This window comes from Entelurus aequoreus, linkage group LG14, assembly GCF_033978785.1.
Source record: "Entelurus aequoreus isolate RoL-2023_Sb linkage group LG14, RoL_Eaeq_v1.1, whole genome shotgun sequence".
Taxonomy (NCBI): Eukaryota; Metazoa; Chordata; class Actinopteri; order Syngnathiformes; family Syngnathidae; genus Entelurus; species Entelurus aequoreus.
In genome coordinates, this window is record NC_084744.1 from 14,024,017 (window position 1) to 14,047,322 (window position 23,306).

Sequence of the window (23,306 nt, forward strand, 5' to 3'; positions counted from 1 at the left end):
AGTGTTGACACTAAATATTAATTATTATATATATTTTTTTCATTCAAAAACATCAAACATTTTGCCTTCATATTTATTGATGCTGTCAATTAAAATATCTATATTACAATGGGTATTATTCAATATGTTATCCTAAAAGGTATACATTATAAATATCATTATTATTATTTAAACTGCATATTATTTATTAGTTATAAACCTAAGCAGGTTTTTTTAAACTTCATTTTATTATTTAGGACTACCGTATTTTCCGGACTATAAGGCACACTTAAAATCCTTTGTTTTCCTTCAAAACTCGACAGTGCGCCTTATAACCCGGTGCGCCTAATATAAGGAATATGTTTGGTTGAGCTTACCCACTTCGAAGCAATTTTATTTGGTACATGGTGTAATGATAAGTGTGACCAGTAGATGGCAGTCCAACGTAAGAGATAAGTGTAGGCTGCACCGTTTGATGTGCTTCAACGTACGAGTATTATTATGGTGTGTGTCTAAGGTAAGACATATCTGTATTTTGGGATCTGCATAAATCCTGAAAAATTGTGCGCGTCTGCCTCTGTAGTCGATAAGCTCCTTCTTCTTCCTCTATCCTCTTGTTATGGGACATTAATCCTCCGCTGTTGCCATTTCTAATATTAAGTAGTGTAAAGTTTTTACTTATATCTGTCAGTAAACTTGCCATGAAAGCGCTAAAACATACCGGTGTAGTGAGTTTACATTATTCACCCAAAGAACTTTAGTTATTAGAGAGTTCCGGGCGGACTTCTTCCACCCTCGTCCGTGCACGCTACACCGCTACAACAAAGATGACAGGGAGAAAATGCTGCCGAAGGTGAGCCACGTAATAAGACCGCCCACAAAACGGCGCATCCGGAAGCGACTGTCAGAAAGCGGCTTGAAGATGGTCTGTAAAACATAATCTATGCCACATTTTGACCAAAGAACCACCATCACATGTTATGTAGACCACAAGGAAGTGTTTTACATTTAGAATTTTAAAAAAAATAATGCAACCCCTTTAATGCGCCCTATAATCCGGTGCGCCTAATGTATGAAAAAAGATCGAAAATAGGCCATTCATCGGCAGTGCGCCTTATGGTCCGGAGTGTTTTGGGGATAAGGAACTCCACTGTTCAGCTGATCCTAAAGTTGTTGCCAGTGAGTAGACTGCATATTAATGCACGTTTAAACTCTTCTATATAATAATATATTTTCTGCCAAGTTTAGGTATAAGAATGAGGAAAAGTAGAAGTTTCCATCATGTTTTTTAGGGGGTGAAACAGAACCTGAAAATGTGGATTTGGGTGTCAATAACCTGGACAAAAACCCCTTCAAAGGACATAAATGTGAGTAAAAAGTAAATACCCGCTTGTTGAAGCCCACTGCTTGAAAGGCTTGCTTAACACCGCTGAGGCGCTCCCTGCCCTCTGACGAGGCTACATCCACAGGAAGGTTCCCCATTGGAAGCCCTTCACTAAGACACCTGCAGAAAAAAATAAATTGGAGGTTAACTTGGATGCTTTTTTGGGGGGGGGGGGGGGGGGATCCTATTAAGATGACAAGATAACACGCCTATGAGACAAGATGTTATTGAGGTATAATGAACTCTTCTCCTCGGGTGACAGGCCCTCAGCCATCAAGTAGAAGATGCTGAAGCTGCGCTGGTGAGGAGGCAACTGGACCACACGGGTCTTCTCCAGCATGTAAGTGGACACACGGGCTGTAACACAACATAGGAACAGGTTGATAATAGCAGCTATAAATCATCATTGTAATTCAGTGTTTTTCAACCACTTTGCCAGGGCACACCAGTGCAGTGTTTTTCAACCAATGTGCCGTGAGATATTGTCTGGTGTGCCATGGGAAATTATGCAACTTCACCTAATTGGTCCCAAAAATACACTACCGTTCAAAAGTTTGGGGTCACATTGAAATGTCCTTATTTTTGAAGGAAAAGCATTGTACTTTTCAATGAAGAGAACTTTAAACTAGTCTTAACTTTAAGGAAATACACTCTATACATGGCTAATGTGGTAAATGACTATTCTAGCTGCAAATGTCTGGTTTTTGGTGCAATATCTACATAGGTGTATAGAGGCCCATTTCCAGCAACTATCACTCCAGTGTTCTAATGGTACAATGTGTTTGCTCATTGGCTCAGAAGGCTAATTGATGATTAGAAAACCCTTGTGCAATCATGTTCACACATCTGAAAACAGTTTAGCTCGTTACAGAAGCTACAAAACTGACCTTCCTTTGAGCAGATTGAGTTTCTGGAGCATCACATTTGTGGGGTCAATTAAACGCTCAAAATGGCCAGAAAAAGAGAACTTTCATCTGAAACTCGACAGTCTATTCTTGTTCTTAGAAATGAAGGCTATTCCACAAAATTGTTTGGGTGACCCCAAACTTTTGAACGGTAGTGTATTTTTTTGCAAATCAATAGCTATAATCTGCAAATAATGTGCTGTTACTTAGTGTCTGTGCTGTGTAGAGCTCGGCAGGGTAACCATGTAATACTCCATGTCAGTATGTGGGAGCAGGTAGTTAATTGCTTTGTAAAAGTCGGAATGTGTCGGGTGAGACGAGGATGGTTTGTTGTGATCACAATATGCAGGTAAAAACGTATGTAATGCTTAAACCAAAAATGAACATAAGGAAAAGGCAATGAAGCATAGGAATGGCTATGTAAAACACAAGTAAAACTGAACTGGCTACCAAGTAAACAGAAACAGAATGCTGGACGACAGCAAAAACTTACGGCGTCCACAAAGGACATCCGTACATGACATGACAATCTACAATGTCCGCACAAAGAAGGATAAATAAATAAAACTTAAAACTTAAATAGTCTTGCTTGCTAAATCCAAAACAGGTGCGAGGAATAGCGCTCAAAAGAAGACATGAAACTGCTACAGGAAAACACCAACAAAACAGGAAGGGCCACCAAAATAATAGCGCAAGACAAAAACTAAAGCGCTACACAGGAAAACGCCAACAAACTCAAAATAAGGCACGACGACCTGGTGGAGTTTAATTTTTTTACGTTTTTTGCCGGTGGTGTGCCTCCGGAATTCTTAATGAAAAAAAAACGTTGAAAAACACTGCACTAGTGTACCGTGAGATATTGTTTGGTGTGCCGTGGGAAATTATGCAATTTCACCTAATTGCTTGGAAAAATGCAAACCAATAATTATAATCCGCAAACAATGTGACGTTGTAGAGTGTCTGTGCTGTCTGGAGATCAGCAGAGTAACCATGTAATACTCTTCCATACCAGTAGGTGGCAGCAGGTAGCTCATTGCTTTATAAGCCTACTTTGAGACAAGAGAATTCATGATGGTTATGGTTTGGAGTCATATTGAACAATTGCGTCAGGTATTTGATGAGAACGACTTTACGCCTGAATGCAGCTGAGCCACGACCCAGAAAGGGACAAGCGGTAGAAAATGGATGGATGGACTTTATATTGTCAATATAGGCTATTGAGTTTCGTTTTTAACATTTTCTGCTGGTGGTGTCTGTCATGTATTGGTTACTCGGGTCACAGGACAATACTGGAACCATTGTAAGGGGAACTTAAGGGCGGGGGACACAGGATATGATGACATGTGTTGTGTGTTGGACACCCGGAAGTAGAAAAAGTAAGAGCGGGAATAAAAGGCAGAAAAAGACAATAAGCTTTCTTTTGGTGTATTAAGCTTATATTGCTAATAAGTGAACTAATAAGTGACACGTTTGGCACACAACAATGGCGACGAGAAGGGGATAGTGTCCCCCTGTTTTTTCTCAATGAAAAAAATGTGCCTTTGCTCAAAAAAAGTTTAAAAACACTGGTGTAATTAAGATACATTATATTTGACTGCCCTCTGCTGGACGTTCCCCTCACTACACAGAAAACTACTGTGTTTTAAAACTCGACAGGTATTTGATGGAGATTCATCTCTTAGGCCAGTGTTTTTCAACCTTTTTTGAGGCAAGGCACATTTTTTAGCGGAAAAAAAATGCGGAGGCACACCACCAGCAGAAATCTTTAAAAAACGAAAGTCAGTTGACAGTAAAAAGTCGTGGCAATTGTTGGAAATGACTTTAAACCATAACCAACCATGCATAACTATATCTCTTGTCTCAAAGTAGGTGTACTGTCACGACCTGTCACATCACGCCATGACTTATTTTGAGTTTTTTGCTGTTTTCCTGTGTGTAGTGTTTTAGTTCTTGTCTTGCGCTCCTATTTTGGTGTCTTTTTCTCTTTTTTTTGCTGTTTTCTTGTAGCAGTTTCATGTCTTCCTTTGAGCGATATTTCCCGCATCTACTTTGTTTTAGCAATCAAGAATATTTCAGTTGTTTTTAATCCATCTTTGTGGAGACATTATTGATTGTCATGTCATGTTTGGATGTACATTGTGGACGCCGTCTTTGTTCCACACGCTGTAAGTCTTTGCTGTCGTCCAGCATTCTGTTTACTTTGTGGCCAGTTCAGTTTTAGTTTCTTTCTGCATAGCCTTCCCTAAGCTTCAATGCCTTTTCTTAGGGGCACTCACCTTTTGTTTATTTTTGGTTTGAGCATTAGACACATTTTTACCTGCACGCTGCCTCCCGCTGTTTCCGACATCTACAAAGCAATTAGTTACCGGCTGCCACCTACTGATATGGAAGAGTATTACGCGATTACTCTGCCGAGCTCTAAACAGCACCAACCACTCAATAACAACACATAGTTTGCAGACTAATTACTGGTTTGCAAAAAATATTTTTAACCCAAATAGGGTTAATAACGCACTAGAGTTTCTTTTAACATGACTCGTGTTGACAGCAATTGTCACTGTCCAAAAGACACTTAGACTAAAATAAATATGAGATGACCTTGAGTATGAGATGGTCACACTTTTTAAGAACCTCTTGATTTGCATGAAAACTTCTAGACCAGTGGTCCAAAATCACACCTCCCTCCTACCTACTTCTCCAAAGTGGGCTGGCTCAGGGTGGAGGACAGAGTAAAACAACTTGCACTGAGCCTAGTCTATAAAATCCGCTACACCTCCCTGATACCGAAGTACATGTCAAACTACTTCCTTAACGTAAATGACCGCCATAACCACAACACCAGGGGGAGCTCCGCTAACCACGTTAAACCCAGATTCCGATCTAACAAAGGTCTTAACTCATTCTCTTTCTATGCCACATCAATATGGAATGCACTCCCAACAGGTGTAAAAGAAAGGGCATCTCTATCCTCCTTCAAAACCGCACTAAAAGAACACCTCCAGACAACTTCAACCCTAAACTAACACCCTCCCTTCCACATCCTACCTCCCCGGATTGTAAATAATCAAATGTAGACACTTTTTCTTATACTTTCTGATCTCTCTCTCTCTCTGTGTCCACTACTTGCTGTACATATCCTACCAAGTCAGTCCTACACTGTTCCAATGTCCATTTCACTGATGATGCAATTGTTGATGACTGAAGTGTTGATACCAACCAAACCTAACCCCCCCCCCCCCCCAAGTTCAAGTTAAAAAACGTATTCGGGTGTTACCATTTAGTGGTCAATTGTACGGAATATGTACTTCACTGTGCAATCTGCTAATAAACGTTTTAATCAATCAAAAAAAAAATTCATTTTGATAGTCTGACGATTTTGATACAGTCATTATGTCACCATCTAGTGAACAATGTCGGTAATACAGGTCAATTAACTTTAATTATACTCTAAACCTTAGTGTGCACACCATTCACTTATATCGTGGTTCAGCAACCAGGGGCTCTTTAGCTCCGACCTAGTGGCTCCTTGGAGTTTAAAAAAAAATGCATACAAATTTTTGTTTTAATATGGTTTCTTTAGAAGGACAAACATGACACAAACCTTCCTAACTGTTAGTAATGTCACGGTTTATATTAATCATGCTTTACTGATGAGGAGTATTTGGCGAGCGCCGTTTCGTCCTAATTTCAGCGGTCTTTGAACTCGCCATAGTTTGATTACAAGTACAACTTTCTACAACACTGCCACAGGAGGACGTGTTTTATGCCACTCCTTCTTTTTCTCATTTTGTCCACCAAACATTTTATGCTGTGCATGAATGCACAAAGGTGAGCTTTGTTGAAGTTATTGACTTGTTGGAGTGCTAATCAGCCATATTTGGTCACTGCATGATTGCAAGCTAATCCATGCTAACATGCTATTTAGGCTAGCTGTATGTACATATTGCATCATTATGCCTCGTTTGTAGGTATACTTGAGCTCATTTAATTTCCTTTACTTATGTTCTATGTGTATGTAATTTACATTTGCATGTCTCATGACACATTATCTGTATGTAATATTGGCTGCTTTTCTGATAGTTGTTTGTGTGCATTGTTGTTCCAGACCACAGCAAACGCTACCCAACTTGCAAAGATTGTAATAAATCCATTAGAAGAAGACAGCCTGCCGTTTATTTTATCTTGGACACACACTTCTATACATCCCCCTCTGAGAAGCCTCTGTTTTACTAATGTTTTCCAATGTTGTAAAAATGTGTAGATTACGGTCAACATTTCTGTCAACGAAGATTTGCGTCAGCCTGTGGCACACATAGTCATTTTGATAGTAGGCTAATATAGACACTTACGTCATGTGTTGCCATCATTATAACACTTATACAAGGCTTTTATTTGTTGGAGGCTCCAGACAGATTTATTTTTGTATTTTCGGTCCAATATGGCTCTTTCAACATTTTTGGTTGCCGACCTCTGACTTATATGATCCAATGCGTACAACCTTCCCGAGTCATGGTGTGATAGTAGGTAATGCTAGGACACTTGACACAATGAGGAACCACAATATTAATTTATATCAAGCTCGGGTCATTCCTGCATTTACGTTGATAGTAACTTTACACAGATATTAACCGCGCTGCTCTACTCCATGGCAACGCGGCGAAACAAAAAACTTTCAACTCGGGTACCCTCCCGTTCTGGCGGGGATCGAGAAAGTTTACGTTCACGCCGTGATCCCTGCAAGTAACCGCGCTGCTCTACTCCATGGCAACGCGGCGAAACAAAAAACTTTCAACTCGGGTACCCTCCCGTTCTGGCGTCCAGGGGCAGTCTGGGCGGAGATCTGGTAGCAACACTGCTGCCGGTCTCCAACCAAGAATACTGCAACTGAACGTTGAAGGGCTCACAGATGCCAAAACATCCGTCATCGAGCACATGGCCCACACCACCCAAGCCATGGTCATCCTCCTTCAGGAAACCCACCGCCCAACAGCGGACAAGCTAGCGATCACCAACTTCACGCTAGCTGGGTCAATCCTGAGCAAGAAGCATGGCCTTGCCACGTTTGTCCACAACGATCTGAGCTGGACCCTCGCCGATCGATCACCGGACAACTCCGAGATCGAGTGGCTGCGAGTGGACGTTGGCGACATCAAAATTGTCAACGTCTACAAACCACCACCCTCACAACTCACGCCAGTGTCACTGCCAGTGCTTGAACCACCGTGTGTATATGCTGGTGATTTCAACTGCCGGCATACACGGTGGGGATACAGTACCACCTCACCGAGCGGGGAAACTCTTTCTGACTGGGCAGAGCGCAACTCGCTCAACCTTCTCTACAACCCGAAGGGCCCAGCCAGCTTTCACTCCGCTCGGCATAACACTGACACAAACCCTGACCTGGCTTTCGTGAGTGTCGGTGTGGACACCCAGCTCCCCGACAGACGTGTTCTAGGAATGTTCCCCAGGTCGCAACACCGACCGTCGCTGATATCGGTGCCCGACCTCGTGACAACAGTTCCGAGCGGACCGATGAAGCGATGGAACTTCCGGAAGGCCAATTGGAAACTCTATCGCCTCCATACCAACAAGTCCACACGGTGTCTCCCACCACCAGACACACCCAATGTGGACGAGGCATACCAGGACTTCTGTAGGGCACTAACATCTGCGGCCAAAAAAGCCATCCCACGCGGCCGGCGTAAGAACTACAAACCATGCTGGGATGGCGAGTGCGAGACCCTCTACAGCGCCTTCCTCCGGGCTCCCTATGGCCCGGAGGCTAACAATTCAGCCACTGCCCTCCTTTCCACTCTTGGAAGGAAGAGGCACCAGCGCTGGAAAGAGGCAGTCCACTCCATCGACTTCTCGCACACTAGCCGTATCGCGTGGAGCACTTTGAACAACTTGACTGGTAGGTCTGAGCGCGCACCCCGAACATGCCCCGTTACCGCAAATGCTATTGCAGCACAGGTTGTGAAAAACGGGGCATATACCGGGATAAATCGAGATTTTTCCCGGGCCGTGCGCCAGGAAACTGCAGACCTCTGGAGGACAACAACATCTAGCGAGTGTAACATCTCCGGTGAGTTTTCACCGGAGGAGTTCACAGCTGCCCTCCAGTATACCAAACCAGGCAAGTCTGCTGGGCCTGACAACATCTGCCCAGAACTCGTGCTCCACGCTGCCCCTGCAATGAAGTCCTGGCTGAGAGTTTTCCTGTCTTCTTGCCTGCGCCAACTCCGGATCCCCAGGATTTGGAGAAGGGCCACTGTTGTCGCTATCCCCAAGCCGAACAAGCCAAAGGATGACGTAACGAGCTACAGACCAATCTCGTTGCTCTGCGTCCCCTTTAAAGTCCTCGAGCGCCTGATTCACGCCCGTGTCGAGCCCATCATAGACCCCCACCTCCCCCGGGAGCAGGCGGGTTTTCGACGTGGGAAGTCCACGGTGGATCAGGTCGCCCTCCTTACCCAGGACATCGAGGACTGCTTTGAGGCGAAAAAGAAGGCCGGTGCCGTCTTCATAGACCTGACTGCTGCCTATGACACAGTCTGGCACCGCGGCCTCACCTGCAAACTTCTCCGCCTGCTTCCAGACAGGCACATGGTCAAAATGATCATGGAGCTTGTCTGGAACCGCAGCTTTACTCTCACCACCAGTAACGGAGATAAAAGCAGGTTGCGGCGCCTGAAAAATGGCGTCCCCCAGGGATCTGTCCTGGCTCCCCTCCTGTATAACATCTATACATACGACCTGCCTGCCACAGTCTCACGGAGGTTCGCATACGCAGACGATCTCGCGCTGCTGCACTCCGACAGGGACTGGCAGGCCTTGGAGGGAACTCTAAGCCAGGACATGGAGACTTTAGTGGCTTACCTCCATAACTGGAGATTGAAGCTCAGCGAATCCAAGACGGTGACACAAGCTTTCCACCTATACAATTGGGAAGCGGATCGTGAGATCAGGTTCGAGGTGCGGAAGCCGGATGGGGCTTCCCTTACCCTATGCCGGCCTCGTCCTACACCTGAAGACCCTCGCCCTGACCCTAAATACCTTGGGGTCACCCTGGACAGGTCGCTCACTTTCCGTAAACACCTCTTGGCAACACGCAAGAAACTCAACACCCGCGTCTCACTGCTGAGACGGTTGGTCGGGTCCGGTTGGGGTGCCGGGGCAAGAACTCTGCGAACAGCAGCACTTGCCCTGGTCTACTCAACTGCTGAGTACTGCGCACCTGTCTGGGCGCGCAGTGCTCACTCTAAACAACTTGATGTCCCGATCAACGAAGCCTTGCGTGTTATCACTGGATGCCTGCGCCCCACCCCTGTGGAGCTACTGCCCATCTTAGCAGGCATCCAACCCGCTGAGCTTCGTCGCCAAGGTGCTGTAGCAACTCTGGCGGGCCGGGCAAACATGGATGAGAACCACCTGCTCCATGAAAGGCTCACACTCTCCTCAGAGCCAACGCCCCGCCTCCCCTCCAGAGACCCACTGGTACCAGCCGCCCTGAAGCTCCTGCAGCAATGCAGTGACAACAACATCAGGGCGGCTCACTGGGCGAATCACAAATGGAGCACGGACCTGGAGCATACCATCTCCTCCAGACTCCGTGACTTCATACCTGACACCGGCTCAATACCAGGCCTCTCACTACCACGAGTGGCCTGGGTGAGGCTTAACCGCCTCCGAACTGGTGTCGGTCGCTTTCGCTCAAACATGTTCCAGTGGGGCTTAGCACCTAACGCGACGTGTGAGTGTGGCGCGGAGGAGCAGACTGCCGACCACGTGATCCTGCGTTGCCCGATTTATCGTGCTCCTAATGGTTTGCGTGGCCTGGCGGACCTGGATGACTGCTCGGTGACCTGGCTCACTTCTGTGTGTCCTGACATATGAACGGGAGGGCCCCCCGGGCCTGGGGTGGTAAAAGGCATAGACCCTCGGCCTCAGGTCCGGGTGCCGGAAAACAGCTGCCCATACGATGAAGAAGACAGATATTAAACAAAGATACATTGCAAGTATGACATGGAAAGACATATATGGCAAGAAAGACATGGCTGTACTATCCTGGAACCCGTATATACTGGGTTGTCATACTTGACAGATGTGTACTTATCTTGGAACTTTTGACCGTATATATATGTGGCAGAGTATTTATGGTACAGTCTTCCTGGCTCTGAGTGGTGTATGTTACTTGGCTATGTGTTTGCCCTATGTGTAGCTTCAGCTATTTGCACTATTCTTGGCAAACATAGTTAGATAGATATTCATCCTGTCATGGTGCAACAACAACAACAACACACACACACACACACACACACACACACACACACACACACACACACACACACACACACACACACACACACACACACACACACACACACACACACACACACACACACACACACACACACACACACACACACACACACACACACACACACACACACACACACAGGCTTTTTCATGAAATAGCCTCTGTTTTTTCCTGACCTAACGTATATTCCGCTCTACCCCGGTATTGTATAACGTATAAACCACAGTAACCTTGACATATATATATATATATATATATATATATATATATATATATATATATATATATATATATATATATATATATATATATATATATATACACACTACCGTTCAAAAGTTTGGGGTCACCCAAACAATTTTGTGGAATAGCCTTCATTTCTAAGAACAAGAATAGACTGTCGAGTTTCAGATGAAAGTTCTCTTTTTCTGGCCATTTTGAGCGTTTAATTGACCCCACAAATGTGATGCTCCAGAAACTCAATCTGTTCAAAGGAAGGTCAGTTTTGTAGCTTCTGTAACGAGCTAAACTGTTTTCAGATGTGTGAACATGATTGCACAAGGGTTTTCTAATCATCAATTAGCCTTCTGAGCCAATGAGCAAACACATTGTACCATTAGAACACTGGAGTGATAGTTGCTGGAAATGGGCCTCTATACACCTATGTAGATATTGCACCAAAAAGCAGACATTTGCAGCTAGAATAGTCATTTACCACATTAGCAATGTATAGAGTGTATTTCTTTAAAGTTAAGACTAGTTTAAAGTTATCTTCATTGAAAAGTACAGTGCTTTTCCTTCAAAAATAAGGACATTTCAATGTGACCCCAAACTTTTGAACGGTAGTGTATATATATATATATATATATATATATATAGAGAGAGAGAGAGAGAGAGAGAGAGAGAGAGAGAGAGAGAGAGAGAGATACACATAAATATGTATATATGTGTGTGTGTGTGTGTGCGTGTGTGTTACTTTACATGCAGTCGATTTTCGGCCCTCGACCAAATTTTTTTTTAGCCCCCAAGTCAAAAAGTTTGGAAACCCCTGCTCCAGACCAGTAGTTTTCAAACTTTTTTTCCACCAAGTACCACTTTAGAAAACACTTGGCTGTCCAAGTACCACCATAATGACCAACACTAAATACAGTAGCATAGTAGGCCTAAATATTCATTCAAACAAGGCAGGGGTTTTATTTAACAAGTATATTTAATATTTCGCTCACTGTATCATTACACACAGTTTGAAGAGTAACACCGTGTTTAAATATTTAATTAGGTAATTATTTGGTGTACCACTCGCTGGAGCCTGCCAACCAGTTTGAGAATCACCGCTGTAGACCGCCAATACAACACAACCCCTCTCTTACACTCTTTTTGCTGGGGTCTTATATTTGGGTCAATATGTTTGAGATAGGCTCCAGCAACCCCCGCGACCCCGAAAGGGACAAGCGGTAGAAAATGGATGGATGGATGTTTACTTTTACACCATACTGAGTGTCAATATCAATATTCTGTTTTGCTGGGTTCTGTGTAAAAGGTAAAGATGAACATATGTTGTAAGTTTCCAATGCTGTAATTCTACTGTAGGAAAACTACGTATATTGATAGATTTACTGTGAAAGATGGTCATTTATTTACAGTAGTGGTCAAAAACGATGACATTGGCTGACCGTTTTTATTTATTTTAAGAATGTGGGTACACTGACTACTCTAAAATCTGCAAACATAATACCAATAATATTTTTTATTTATAATGCACTTTTTATTTAACATCAAATCTCAAAGTGCGACATATTAAAAGACATAAAAACAAATAAAAGAGAGAAAATTGGTTTAAAAAAAACAATTTACAGATTAAAATGACCTGTAAGCTTTTTTAAAAAGGGGAGTCTTTGTTTGCAAACAAGACTTTTTGGGAGAGCAAAATAAGCCATATTTGTGGGGAAAAAAGTCACTATTTAATCTTTAAAAAAAATTTAAAATCTCGTTAGTAAAGTTAGAAATTTGAGTGACGGCCATAACACTAGGCAACAACTTGGACTGTTGTAACTAAAGGCAGAGAATTAAAAAAAATGAATAAAAAAGGAACACAAGGTAATGAGTAGAGACATTGAACAATTAACAAGTATTTAACAAAAATACCAGATTAACTAAAATGCTTAGCTATTATTGTCTGAAATAATAATTCTAATATTTAATAACTAATATTCCCATTTAATCATTACAAGTTTCTTATACATCTATGAAGGCAAATTAATATTTGTATTTTTTTTAACTTATAGTGTATATGTATACATGTATACTCAATATATACATGTTATATTGTATTTCCAATTAACTTTATTTCTTACAGCATAAATATATTTTGTTACAAATACAATACAATAACCTGAAATAACGTAAATATATACAGTACCTCAAATATATTTTTAGAAAATAATTTAATAATAAATACAACTTAAAAAAATAAATGATGTGGTATTAAAGATAAGCAAAAACAACTGTTCAAAAAGGTTGTTAATGTTTGGAAATCTCATGTAAAAAATATACAACATAAAGTAGCAAGAAACACATCAATAATGAATAAAGCAAAACATGTTTTAGACCTAAAAGCACTTCATATTCTCTACTGCTTGCTAGTGTTACCATATCTGAGTTATTGTGTAGAAATATGGGGAAACTACAAAACTGTACTACAAAAAAGATCAATTAGAATAATACATAATGTTGCTATAGAGAACATACAAACCCTTAATTTATTAAATCACAATTATTGAAATTCCCCGATTTGGTGCATTTGCAAACAGCTAAAATTATGTTTTTTTTGTTTTTTTTTTCTTGTTTTTTTTTTAGCAAACAGCTAAAATGATGTATAAAGCAAACTATAACCTGCTACCCAAAAATGTACAACAATTCTTCTCAACAAAAGAGGAGAAATATAACCTTAGAGGAAAATCTAATTTAAAACATTTGTATGCTCGGACAACACTTAAAACCTTTAGCATATCAGTATGTGGAATTCAATTATGGAATGGATTAACCAAAGAAATCAAACAAAGCACCAATATGATTCAGTTTAAGAGCCTGTTCAAACTACAAGTGTTCACAAAGTACACAGAACAAGAATTATGATGAACATCTAGACCCCTTTTGTTCCCTTTTTTTTTTTTAATGAGATAGAGATTATTTATGTATTTAATATTTATTTACTTACTATGATATATTAATTTTTTATTATGTATTTGTTCACTGTTCTGTTACAGAGAACAAGGAAATAGGATAAAATTGCAATGGTATGAAAAGGGGTAGGATTAAATTAGCTCTGCTTCTTCCTACTCCTTTTCGGACGTGCTGTAATGAAACAACTGGAATTGTGTGATGCATTACATTGTACCGTATGCATGTTCCAAATAAACTGAAACTGAACTGAAACTTTATTACCTCTGAGCAGTGTCTTCCTCTTGCCACAGTACTGGACGGTCAGCAGCTTAATAAACCGACTGGAGTTATTGTTCCTCTGCGTCTTTGCGTGACCGAAAGCCTCCAGAAGACGGTTTACCTGCATCATGAAATAAGAAAAACACACACAAGAAATGGGCAATGATTAATCCCTGCTTGGCACTCAGAATCAAGGGTTGGAATTGGGGGTTAAATCAACAGAAATGATTCCCGAGCGCGGCCACCGCTGCTGCTCACTGCTCCCCTCACCTCCCAGGGGGTGGAACAAGGGGATGGGTCAAATGCAGAGAGTAATTTCACCACACTTAGTGTGGGTGTGACAATCAGTGGTACTTTAACTTTAAAACACATTTCTGCACATGCATCTTTCTTTCTGCCACTAGGTGTCAGTGTGCATCCATATTGTGTACAGTGTAGTATTGCAAGTGTCCCAGATAATGAGAGAGCACACTGACCCAGATTTCTCCTGCATGGGAAGACTTCATCAGGCAAAAGTGTTTTTTTTCTCTCTCTCTCTCTCTCTGACTACACACTGCTTTACCACTCGGCAGGGAGACGATGCAGAGTGGAGCAGGATTTAAGAGAGGCGATGAGAGAATTACTGTCTCTTTTTCATGCACTCTGTGTGTTCATACAACACCATAGGTGCCGATCTACAGTTCTGCCAGTGGATGCTCGGTGTGTGTGTGTATTAGTGTTGTCCCGATACCAATATTTTGGTACCGGTACCAAAAGTATTTCGGCACTTTTCTGAATAAAGGGGACCAGAAAAAATGTCATTATTGGCTTTATTTGAACAAAAAAATCTTAGGGTACATTAAACATATGTTTCTTATTGCAATTTAGTCCTTAAATAAAATAGTGAACATATAAGACAACTTGTCTTTCATTAGTAAATAAGCAAATAAAGGCTCCTAATTAGTCTGCTGACGTATGCAGTAACATATTGTGTCATTTATCATTCTATTATTTTGTCAACATTATTAAGGACAAGTGGTAGAAAATGAATTATTAATCTACTTGTTTTTTTACTGTTAATATCTGTTTACTTTCTGTTTTAACACGTTCTATCTACACTTCTGTTAAAATGTAATAATCACTTATTCTTCTCTTCTTTGATACTTTACATTAGTTTTGGACGATACCACACATTTAGGGTATCAATCCGATACCAAGTAGTTACAGGATCATACATTGGTCATATTCAAAATCCTCATGTGTCCAGGCACGTATTCACTAAGTTTATAAACATAATATAAATTTTTTTAAAAAGAAAAAAGATTTTGTGATGTTAAAAAATATCGACGTAATCATAGTAGTATCGACTAGATACGCTCCTGTACTTGGTATCATTACAGTGGCCACCAATGGCGTTTGTTTATATTTGTTCTGTAGTGTTTATGTTGTGTTGCTAAATGTTGTTAAAATGTGTAAATGGGACAAAACAAACAACATGTTTACTTGACCCAATTCCTGGGAAACTTATCAAGGAGCTTTTTGTTTTATTAGGTCCATCAGTGTTAAATATTATAAACCTATCACTTTCCTCTGGTACTGTTCCTCTAGCATTCAAAAAAGCGGTTATTCATCCTCTACTCAAAAGACCTAACCTCGATCCTGACCTCATGGTGAACTACCGGCCGGTGTCCCACCTACCGTTTATCTCGAAAATTCTCGAAAAAATTGTCGCACAGCAGCTAAATGAACACTTAGTGACTAACAATCTCTGTGAACCTTTTCAATCCGGTTTCAGGGCAAATCACTCTACGGAGACAGCCCTCGCAAAAATGACTAATGATCTATTGCTGACGATGGATTCTGATGTGTCATCTATGTTGCTGCTTCTTGATCTTAGCGCCGCTTTCGATACTGTTGATCATAATATTTTATTAGAGCGTATCAAAACGCGTATTGGTATGTCAGACTTAGCCTTGTCTTGGTTTAACTCTTATCTTACTGACAGGATGCAGTGCGTCTCCCATAACAATGTGACCTCGGACTATGTCAAGGTAACGTGCGGAGTTCCCCAGGGTTCAGTTCTTGGCCCTGCACTCTTTAGTATTTACATGCTGCCGCTAGGTGACATTATACGCAAATACGGTGTTAGCTTTCACTGTTATGCTGATGACACTCAACTCTACATGCCCCTAAAGCTGACCAACACGCCGGATTGTAGTCAGCTGGAGGCGTGTCTTAATGAAATTAAACAATGGATGTCCGCTAACTTTTTGCAACTCAACGCTAAGAAAACGGAAATGCTGATTATCGGTCCTGCTCAACACCAACATCTATTTAATAATACCACCTTAACATTTGACAACCAAACAATTAAACAAGGCGACTCGGTAAAGAATCTAGGTATTATCTTCGACCCAACTCTCTCGTTTGAGTCACACATTAAGAGTGTTACTAAAACGGCCTTCTTTCATCTCCGTAATATCGCTAAAATTCGTTCCATTTTGTCCACAAGCGATGCTGAGATCATTATCCATGCGTTCGTTACATCTCGTCTCGATTACTGTAACGTATTATTTTCGGGCCTCCCTATGTCTAGCATTAAAAGATTACAGATGGTACAAAATGCGGCTGCTAGACTTTTGACAAAAACAAGAAAGTTTGATCATATTACGCCTATACTGGCTCACTTCCACTGGCTTCCTGTGCACCTAAGATGCGACTTTAAGGTTTTACTACTTACGTATAAAATACTACACGGTCAAGCTCCTGCCTATCTTGACGATTGTATTGTACCATATGTCCCGGCAAGAAATCTGCGTTCAAAGAACTCCGGCTTATTAGTGATTCCCAGAGCCCAAAAAAAGTCTGCGGGCTATAGAGCGTTTTCTATTCGGGCTCCAATACTATGGAATGCCCTCCCGGTAAAAGTTAGAGATGCTACCTCAGTAGAAGCATTTAAGTCTCATCTTAAAACTCATTTGTATACTCTAGCCTTTAAATAGACTCCCTTTTTAGACCAGTTGATCTGCCGTTTCTTTTCTTTTCTTTTCTACTCTGCTCCGGGGTGGACCGCTAGCCTGTCCATCAGATGGGGACATCTCTACGCTGCTGACCCGTCTCCACTCGGGATGGTTCCCGCTGGCCCCACCATGGACTCGACTTTCGCTGATGTGTTGGACTTTCACAATATTATGTCAGACCCACTCGACACCGAGGATGTCGTTGTGGCTTGTACAGCCCTTTGAGACACTAGTGATTTAGGGCTATATAAATAAACATTGATTGATTGATTGATTGCGGTGCAAATATTCTCCCAACATGTGTTTGTCGTTGTTATTTAGTGTGGTTTCACTATATGGCACATGTTTATGACAGTGTTGGTATTGTTCATACTGCCACCTATGTGTGACATGTATGGCTATTGAGTAAGTATGTGTTCATTCAGTCGTTTGCTCTGTATTCAAAATCAAGATTAATTTATCATTAGTTCATTTTCGGCCACAATGAAAACCTGTTTAGGCTTTGCTAATTATAGACTATATGATCAGTGACTTTTTTTTTGTTATGTAAGCCGGCCCAAACTCACCACAAATTTAACAAAATCAAAATGATTTATTCCAAAATTATTTTAAAGATTGAAGGCTGCCATCAATCCCACGTGGGTGCTCGGCATTGCACAACACGACCCACTGTGTCCTGCACAAGATGTCTAACTCCCTCAAGGTGGACACATATTACAACTGAAAAAAAAACCCCTCAAACTATTTTCTCTGCTCCAGATGGTTTTTGTCCTAAAGGAGGTACCAAAGAAAATACATCTGCCTTAGTGGCCATAAAAGGGTCTTGTGCATTTTGGGGGGGGGCAAACTTACATGTTTCATTCTGGATTCCAGCGCAAAGCCTTTAGGGCTGGATCTGGCCGTCAGGTGTCGCACGATGTGTTTGCTGGCTTCCGTTTTTCCTGAACCACTTTCACCACTAAAACGACATACAAGGATAGTACAGGTGGAGTTTTATTAGGTTTGACAACTTTTGTTGGTGGCTGCATGAACAGAGCTCATCAACCTCAATTTACTTTTCCAATAGAGAAATCGTGGAAGTACAAAACCCAAAACCAGTGAAGTTGGCACGTTGTGTAAATCGTAAATAAAAACAAAATACAATGATTTGCAAATCCTTTTCAACTTATATTCAATTGAATAGACTGCAACGACAAGATACTTAACGTTCGAACTGGTAAACGTTATTTTTTTGCAAATATTAGCTCATTTGGAATTTGATGCCTGCAACATGTTTCAAAAAAGCTGGCACAAGTGGCAAAAAAGACTGAGAAAGTTGAGGAATGCTCATCAAACACTTATTTGGAACATCCCACAGGTGAACAGGCTAATTGGGAATAGGTGGGTGCCATGATTGGGTATAAAAGCAGCTTCCATTCACAAACAAGGATAAGGCCACTTTGTGAAAAAATGCCTGAGCACATTGTTTAGAACAACATTTCTCGACCAGCTATTGCATTTAGGGATTTCACCATCTACGGTCCGTAATATCATCAACAAGTTCAGAGAATCTGGACAAATCACTGCACGTAAGCAGCAAGGCTGAAAACCAACATTGACCTTGGATCCCTCAGGCGGTACTGCATCAAAAAGCGACATCAGTGTGTAAAGGATATCACCACATGGGCTCAGGAACACTTCAGAAAACCACTGTCAGTAATTACAGTTTGTCGCTACATCTGTAAGTGCAAGTTAAAACTGTACTATGCAAAGCCGAAGCCATTTATCAACAGCACCCAGAAACGCAGCCGGCTTCGCTGGTCCCGAGCTCATCTAAGATGGACTGATGCAAAGTGGAAAAGTGTTCTGTGATCCAACGAGTCCATATTTCAAATTGTGTCCTCCGAAACAAAGAGGAAAATAACCATCCAGACTGTTATAGGCGCAAAGTTCAAAAGCCAGCATCTGTGATGGTATGGGGGTGTATTAGTGCCCAAGACATGGGTAACTTACACATCTGTGAAGGCACCATTAATGCTGAAAGGTACATACAGGTTTTGGAGCAACATACGTTGCCATCCAAGCAACGTCTTTTTCATGGACGCCCCTGCTTATTTCAGCAAGACAATGCCAAGCCACGTGTTACAACAGTAGAAGATAGTAAAAGAGTGTGGGTACTAGACTGGCCTGCCTGTAGTCCAGACCTGTCTCCCGTTGAAAATGTGTGGCGCAATATGAAGCCTAAAATACCACAACAGAGACCCCGGACAGTCGAACAATTTAAACTGTACATCAAGCAAGAATGGAAAATAATTCCACCTGAAAAGCTTCAAAAATTGGTCTCCTCAGTTCCCAAACTGTTGTTAAAAGGAAAGGCCATGTAACACAGAGGTAAAAATGCCCCTGCGCCAACTTTTTTGCAATTCTAAAATAAGTTTCTCAGTTCGAACAATAAATATCTTGTCTTTGCAGTCTATTCAATTGAATATAAGTTGAAAAGTATTTGCAAATCATTGCATTCTGTTTTTATTTAGGATGTACGCAACGTGCCAACTTCACTGGTTTTGGGTTTTGTAGAAATGATCTGTTCCAGGGTTAAACTGTCACCATCACGTAAACAGATTGTACCGTACATGCGATAATAATCATAATATTAACAATAACAATTATTACAATAATTATTATTATTGTGGAGACTGGCATGAAAGCTCATACAGGCGTAACAGCTCTGTCTTGTTTATGACAACAACAACAAAAACTACAAACTACTTGTTTTGCTTTTTACTTATTTTTGAGAGAAAAGTGTTTTCACACGTCATGGGCAACTGTGCAAATTAAACCATGTACCCATGTACTCATCCTGATGTCATCTGCTGTTACAAGTAGAGGTGTTCAAAGATGAAGCCAGTGTATTTGTGACAAAACGTAGGTGTTAAGAGTTAGTCATCAGGCTGTTGCATACGCGTGTCATCACACGTTGGATGACATCACCTCCCACTCCCACTCTCATTAAATTCACTATTCTATAGCGTCTACCTCCTCGTCCCCCCCCCCCCCCCCCCCCCCCCCCCCCCTGCACTGCCCACACACTGCGTGCGTGGTGTATCTGCTACTGGAGGCCTGTTCTACAACATAAGGTAGCAATGCTGTCCATGTTGTGGCAAACATCCACACAGCAGCAGCAGATGGCTGCAGAAGGTCAGAGGACCTCCCTAATGACAGCATAGAGCTTGCATGCTTTGTTGCTGTGTGTTTTACTGCTTGGAGCCCCGCTGAGTGCCAAATCCAAAAGGCCTTATTTTCTAACATCTTCTCTTTGACCGGCTATTAGACTTCAACGGCATTTGGTTAGTGAGCTGATTTTGGGCTTCTTGTGAGAGTTAGTTCAGTTCAGTTTCAGTTCATTTGGAACATGCATACAATACAATGTAATTCATCACATACGTCCAGTTGTTTCAATACAGCACGTCCGAAAAGGAGTAGGAAGAAGCAGAGCTTTTTTAATTCTACCCCTTTTCATACCATAGCAATTTTATCCTATTTCCTTGTTCTCTGTAACATAACAGTGAACAAATAATAAATAAATAATATACCGTAGTAAGTAAACAAATATTGGTAACACTTTAGTATGGGGAACATATTCACCATTAATTAGTTGCTTATTAACATGCAAATTAGTAACATATTGGCTCTTAAATTAGTCATTATTAAGTACTTAATGCCTTATTCTGCATGGCCTTATTATACAACCAGTAAGCCATTAACTAAGAGTCTTCCCTCAATAACCTCATAATGATTTCTTATTAGTACTAAGCAAGGAAGTTGTTGTATATGATTTTCCCTTTAATACCACTTAATATGGTCTGTTCTTACATAACAAAACACAAAACTACAATAACCCTAACCATAACCCTTAAGTCTTTGTTACTTAGAATATGTTCCCCGTACTAAACTGTTACCCAAATATTAAATGCATGAATAATCTTTGTCTCAATAAAAAAACGGGTTGAAGATGTTCATCATAATTCTTGTTCTGTGTACTTTGTGAACACTTGTAGTTTGAACAGTCTCTTAAACTGAATCATATTGGTGCTTTGTTTAAATTCTTTGGTTAATCCATTCCAAAATGTAATTCCACATACTGATATGCTAAAGGTTTTAAGTGTTGTACAAGCATACAAATGTTTTCAATTAGATTTTCCTCTAAGATTATATTTCTCCTCTTTTGTTGAGAAGAATTGTTGTACATTCTTGGGTAGCAAGTTATAGTTTGCTTTATACATAATTTTAGCTGTTTGCAAATGCACCAAATCGTTGAATTTTAATAATAGCGATTTAATAAATGATAATAAATAAATGGGTTATACTTGTATAGCGCTTTTCTACCTTCAAGGTACTCAAAGCGCTTTGACAGTATTTCCACATTTACCCATTCACACACACATTCACACACTGATGGCGGGAGCTGCCATGCAAGGCGCTAACCAGCAGCCATCAGGAGCAAGGGTGAAGTGTCTTGCCCAAGGACACAACAGACGTGACTAGGAAGGTAGAAGGTGGGGATTGAACCCCAGTAACCAGCAACACTCCGATTGCTGGCACAGCCACTCTACCAACTTCGCCACGCCTAATAAATAAAGGGTTTGTATGTTCTCTATATCCAACATTATGTAATATTCTAATTGATCTTTTTTGTAACACCGTTAATGAATGGAGCGCACATTTGTAGTTGTTTCCCCATATTTCTACACGGTAACTCAGATATGGTAACACTAGCGAGCAGTAGAGAATATGAAGTGATTTTTGGTCTAGAACATATTTTGCTTTATTCATTATTGACATGTTTCTTGTTACTTTGTTATATATTTTTTACATGAGATTTCCAATTAATTTTACCATCTATTATTACACACAAAAAAAATAAAAATTACCCTTTCAATATCTACTCTGTATATTTGTAATTGTGTTTGACTTTCTCCTCTACTGTTACCAAATAGCATTATTTTAGTTTTACTGAGATTCAAAGATAGTCTGTTTTTGTCAAAACATCTCTTAAATTTGTTCATTTCTTCTGTTATTATTTGTATTATCTTCTGTGTGTTCTCTCCAGAACAAAACACAGTTGTGTCATCTGCAAATAATACTAACTTTAAGTCCTTTGTAACTTTTCAAGTGTCAATTATATATAGATTGAACAATTGTGGTCCAAGTACTGATCCCTGAGGTACACCACAAAATATTTTCAGCTCTCTGGAAGTGTGTTCGCCTATGTTCACGTTTTGCTTCCTGTTGGTTAAGTAGATTATAATCCAGTTCAATACCAACCCTCTGATTCCATATCGTTCTAATTTGTTTATTAAGATGCTGTGATTAATTGTGTCAAATGCTTTGGTTAAATCCATAAACACTGCAGCAGCACATTTTTTGCTATCTATTGCATTGGTAATCTCTTCGAAAATAAGTTTTTGCTATCCATTGCATTGGTGATCTCTTCCGTTATTTCGATTAATGCCATTGATGTTGATGTTGTTGTTAAGGAAACAACTTTATTTGAATTAAATGGCACTGTAATGAGGCTATGCAACACTTGCCTCACAAATAAGGCAACCCTAAATATAAACTGATGCCTCTTTATAAAATAACTATTTCTGGGGAATGTTTATAACGCAAAATTAATCTTTTTTTATATTGGAATAAAAATACTTTTTTTGTTAGCTGCATGTTTAATTCCGGTCAGAATGTATATTGACTAATGACAGCATGAAGACACTGACATAAACAATCAGTAGTAATGCTGTAATATTAGCACGTTGTCATGATCTGTTGTATCAGATCCTGCCTTATCCTGAGTTTCTTGGTATTTTTCGGTGTGTAGTTTTAGTTCCTGTCTTGTGCTTTTATTTTGGTATTTTTCACTTCCTGTTTTCTCCTTTCCTGCAGCAGCTTTACGCTTGCCTTTGAGCACTTTTCCCCTCACCTGTTTTCTGTTGGTAATTAGCACTATATAAGTTGAGCTTGAGACACCAGTTGGTTGTCGGGACATTATTCACTGTTCACTGCTTAGTCTATTTCTTTCCATGCTGAGGTCTTATATGGATGTACTTTGTGGACGCCATCTGCGCCACATTCTTCATGACTTTTTTCCTGATGTCCAGCATTCCCTTTTTGTTTTCTTTAGTCTGTCATGTTTAGTCTTCTTTTGTGCATAGCTTCCCCTATGCTTTTGGAGCACTTCCTATCTCTCGCCTTTTGTTTGTTCAGTTATTAAATAACTTTTTTACCTGAACGATGCCTCCTAG

General features: G+C 40.7%; 1 protein-coding gene across 7 annotated transcripts in view; it reads right to left on the reverse strand.

Annotated features, from left to right (window-relative positions):
- myo16 (myosin XVI) overlaps window positions 1–23,306 on the reverse strand; it is a 375,845-nt gene that overhangs the window by 159,294 nt on the left and 193,245 nt on the right. For all 7 annotated transcript variants that reach the window (XM_062069026.1, XM_062069027.1, XM_062069029.1 and 4 more), the window contains 4 exons: window positions 17,881–17,986; window positions 14,033–14,150; window positions 1,573–1,720; window positions 1,366–1,483 (listed from right to left, as the gene is read on the reverse strand). In XM_062069026.1, the coding sequence (XP_061925010.1) occupies window positions 1,366–1,483; window positions 1,573–1,720; window positions 14,033–14,150; window positions 17,881–17,986 (490 nt within the window). The remainder of the gene's footprint in view (window positions 1–1,365; window positions 1,484–1,572; window positions 1,721–14,032; window positions 14,151–17,880; window positions 17,987–23,306) is intronic.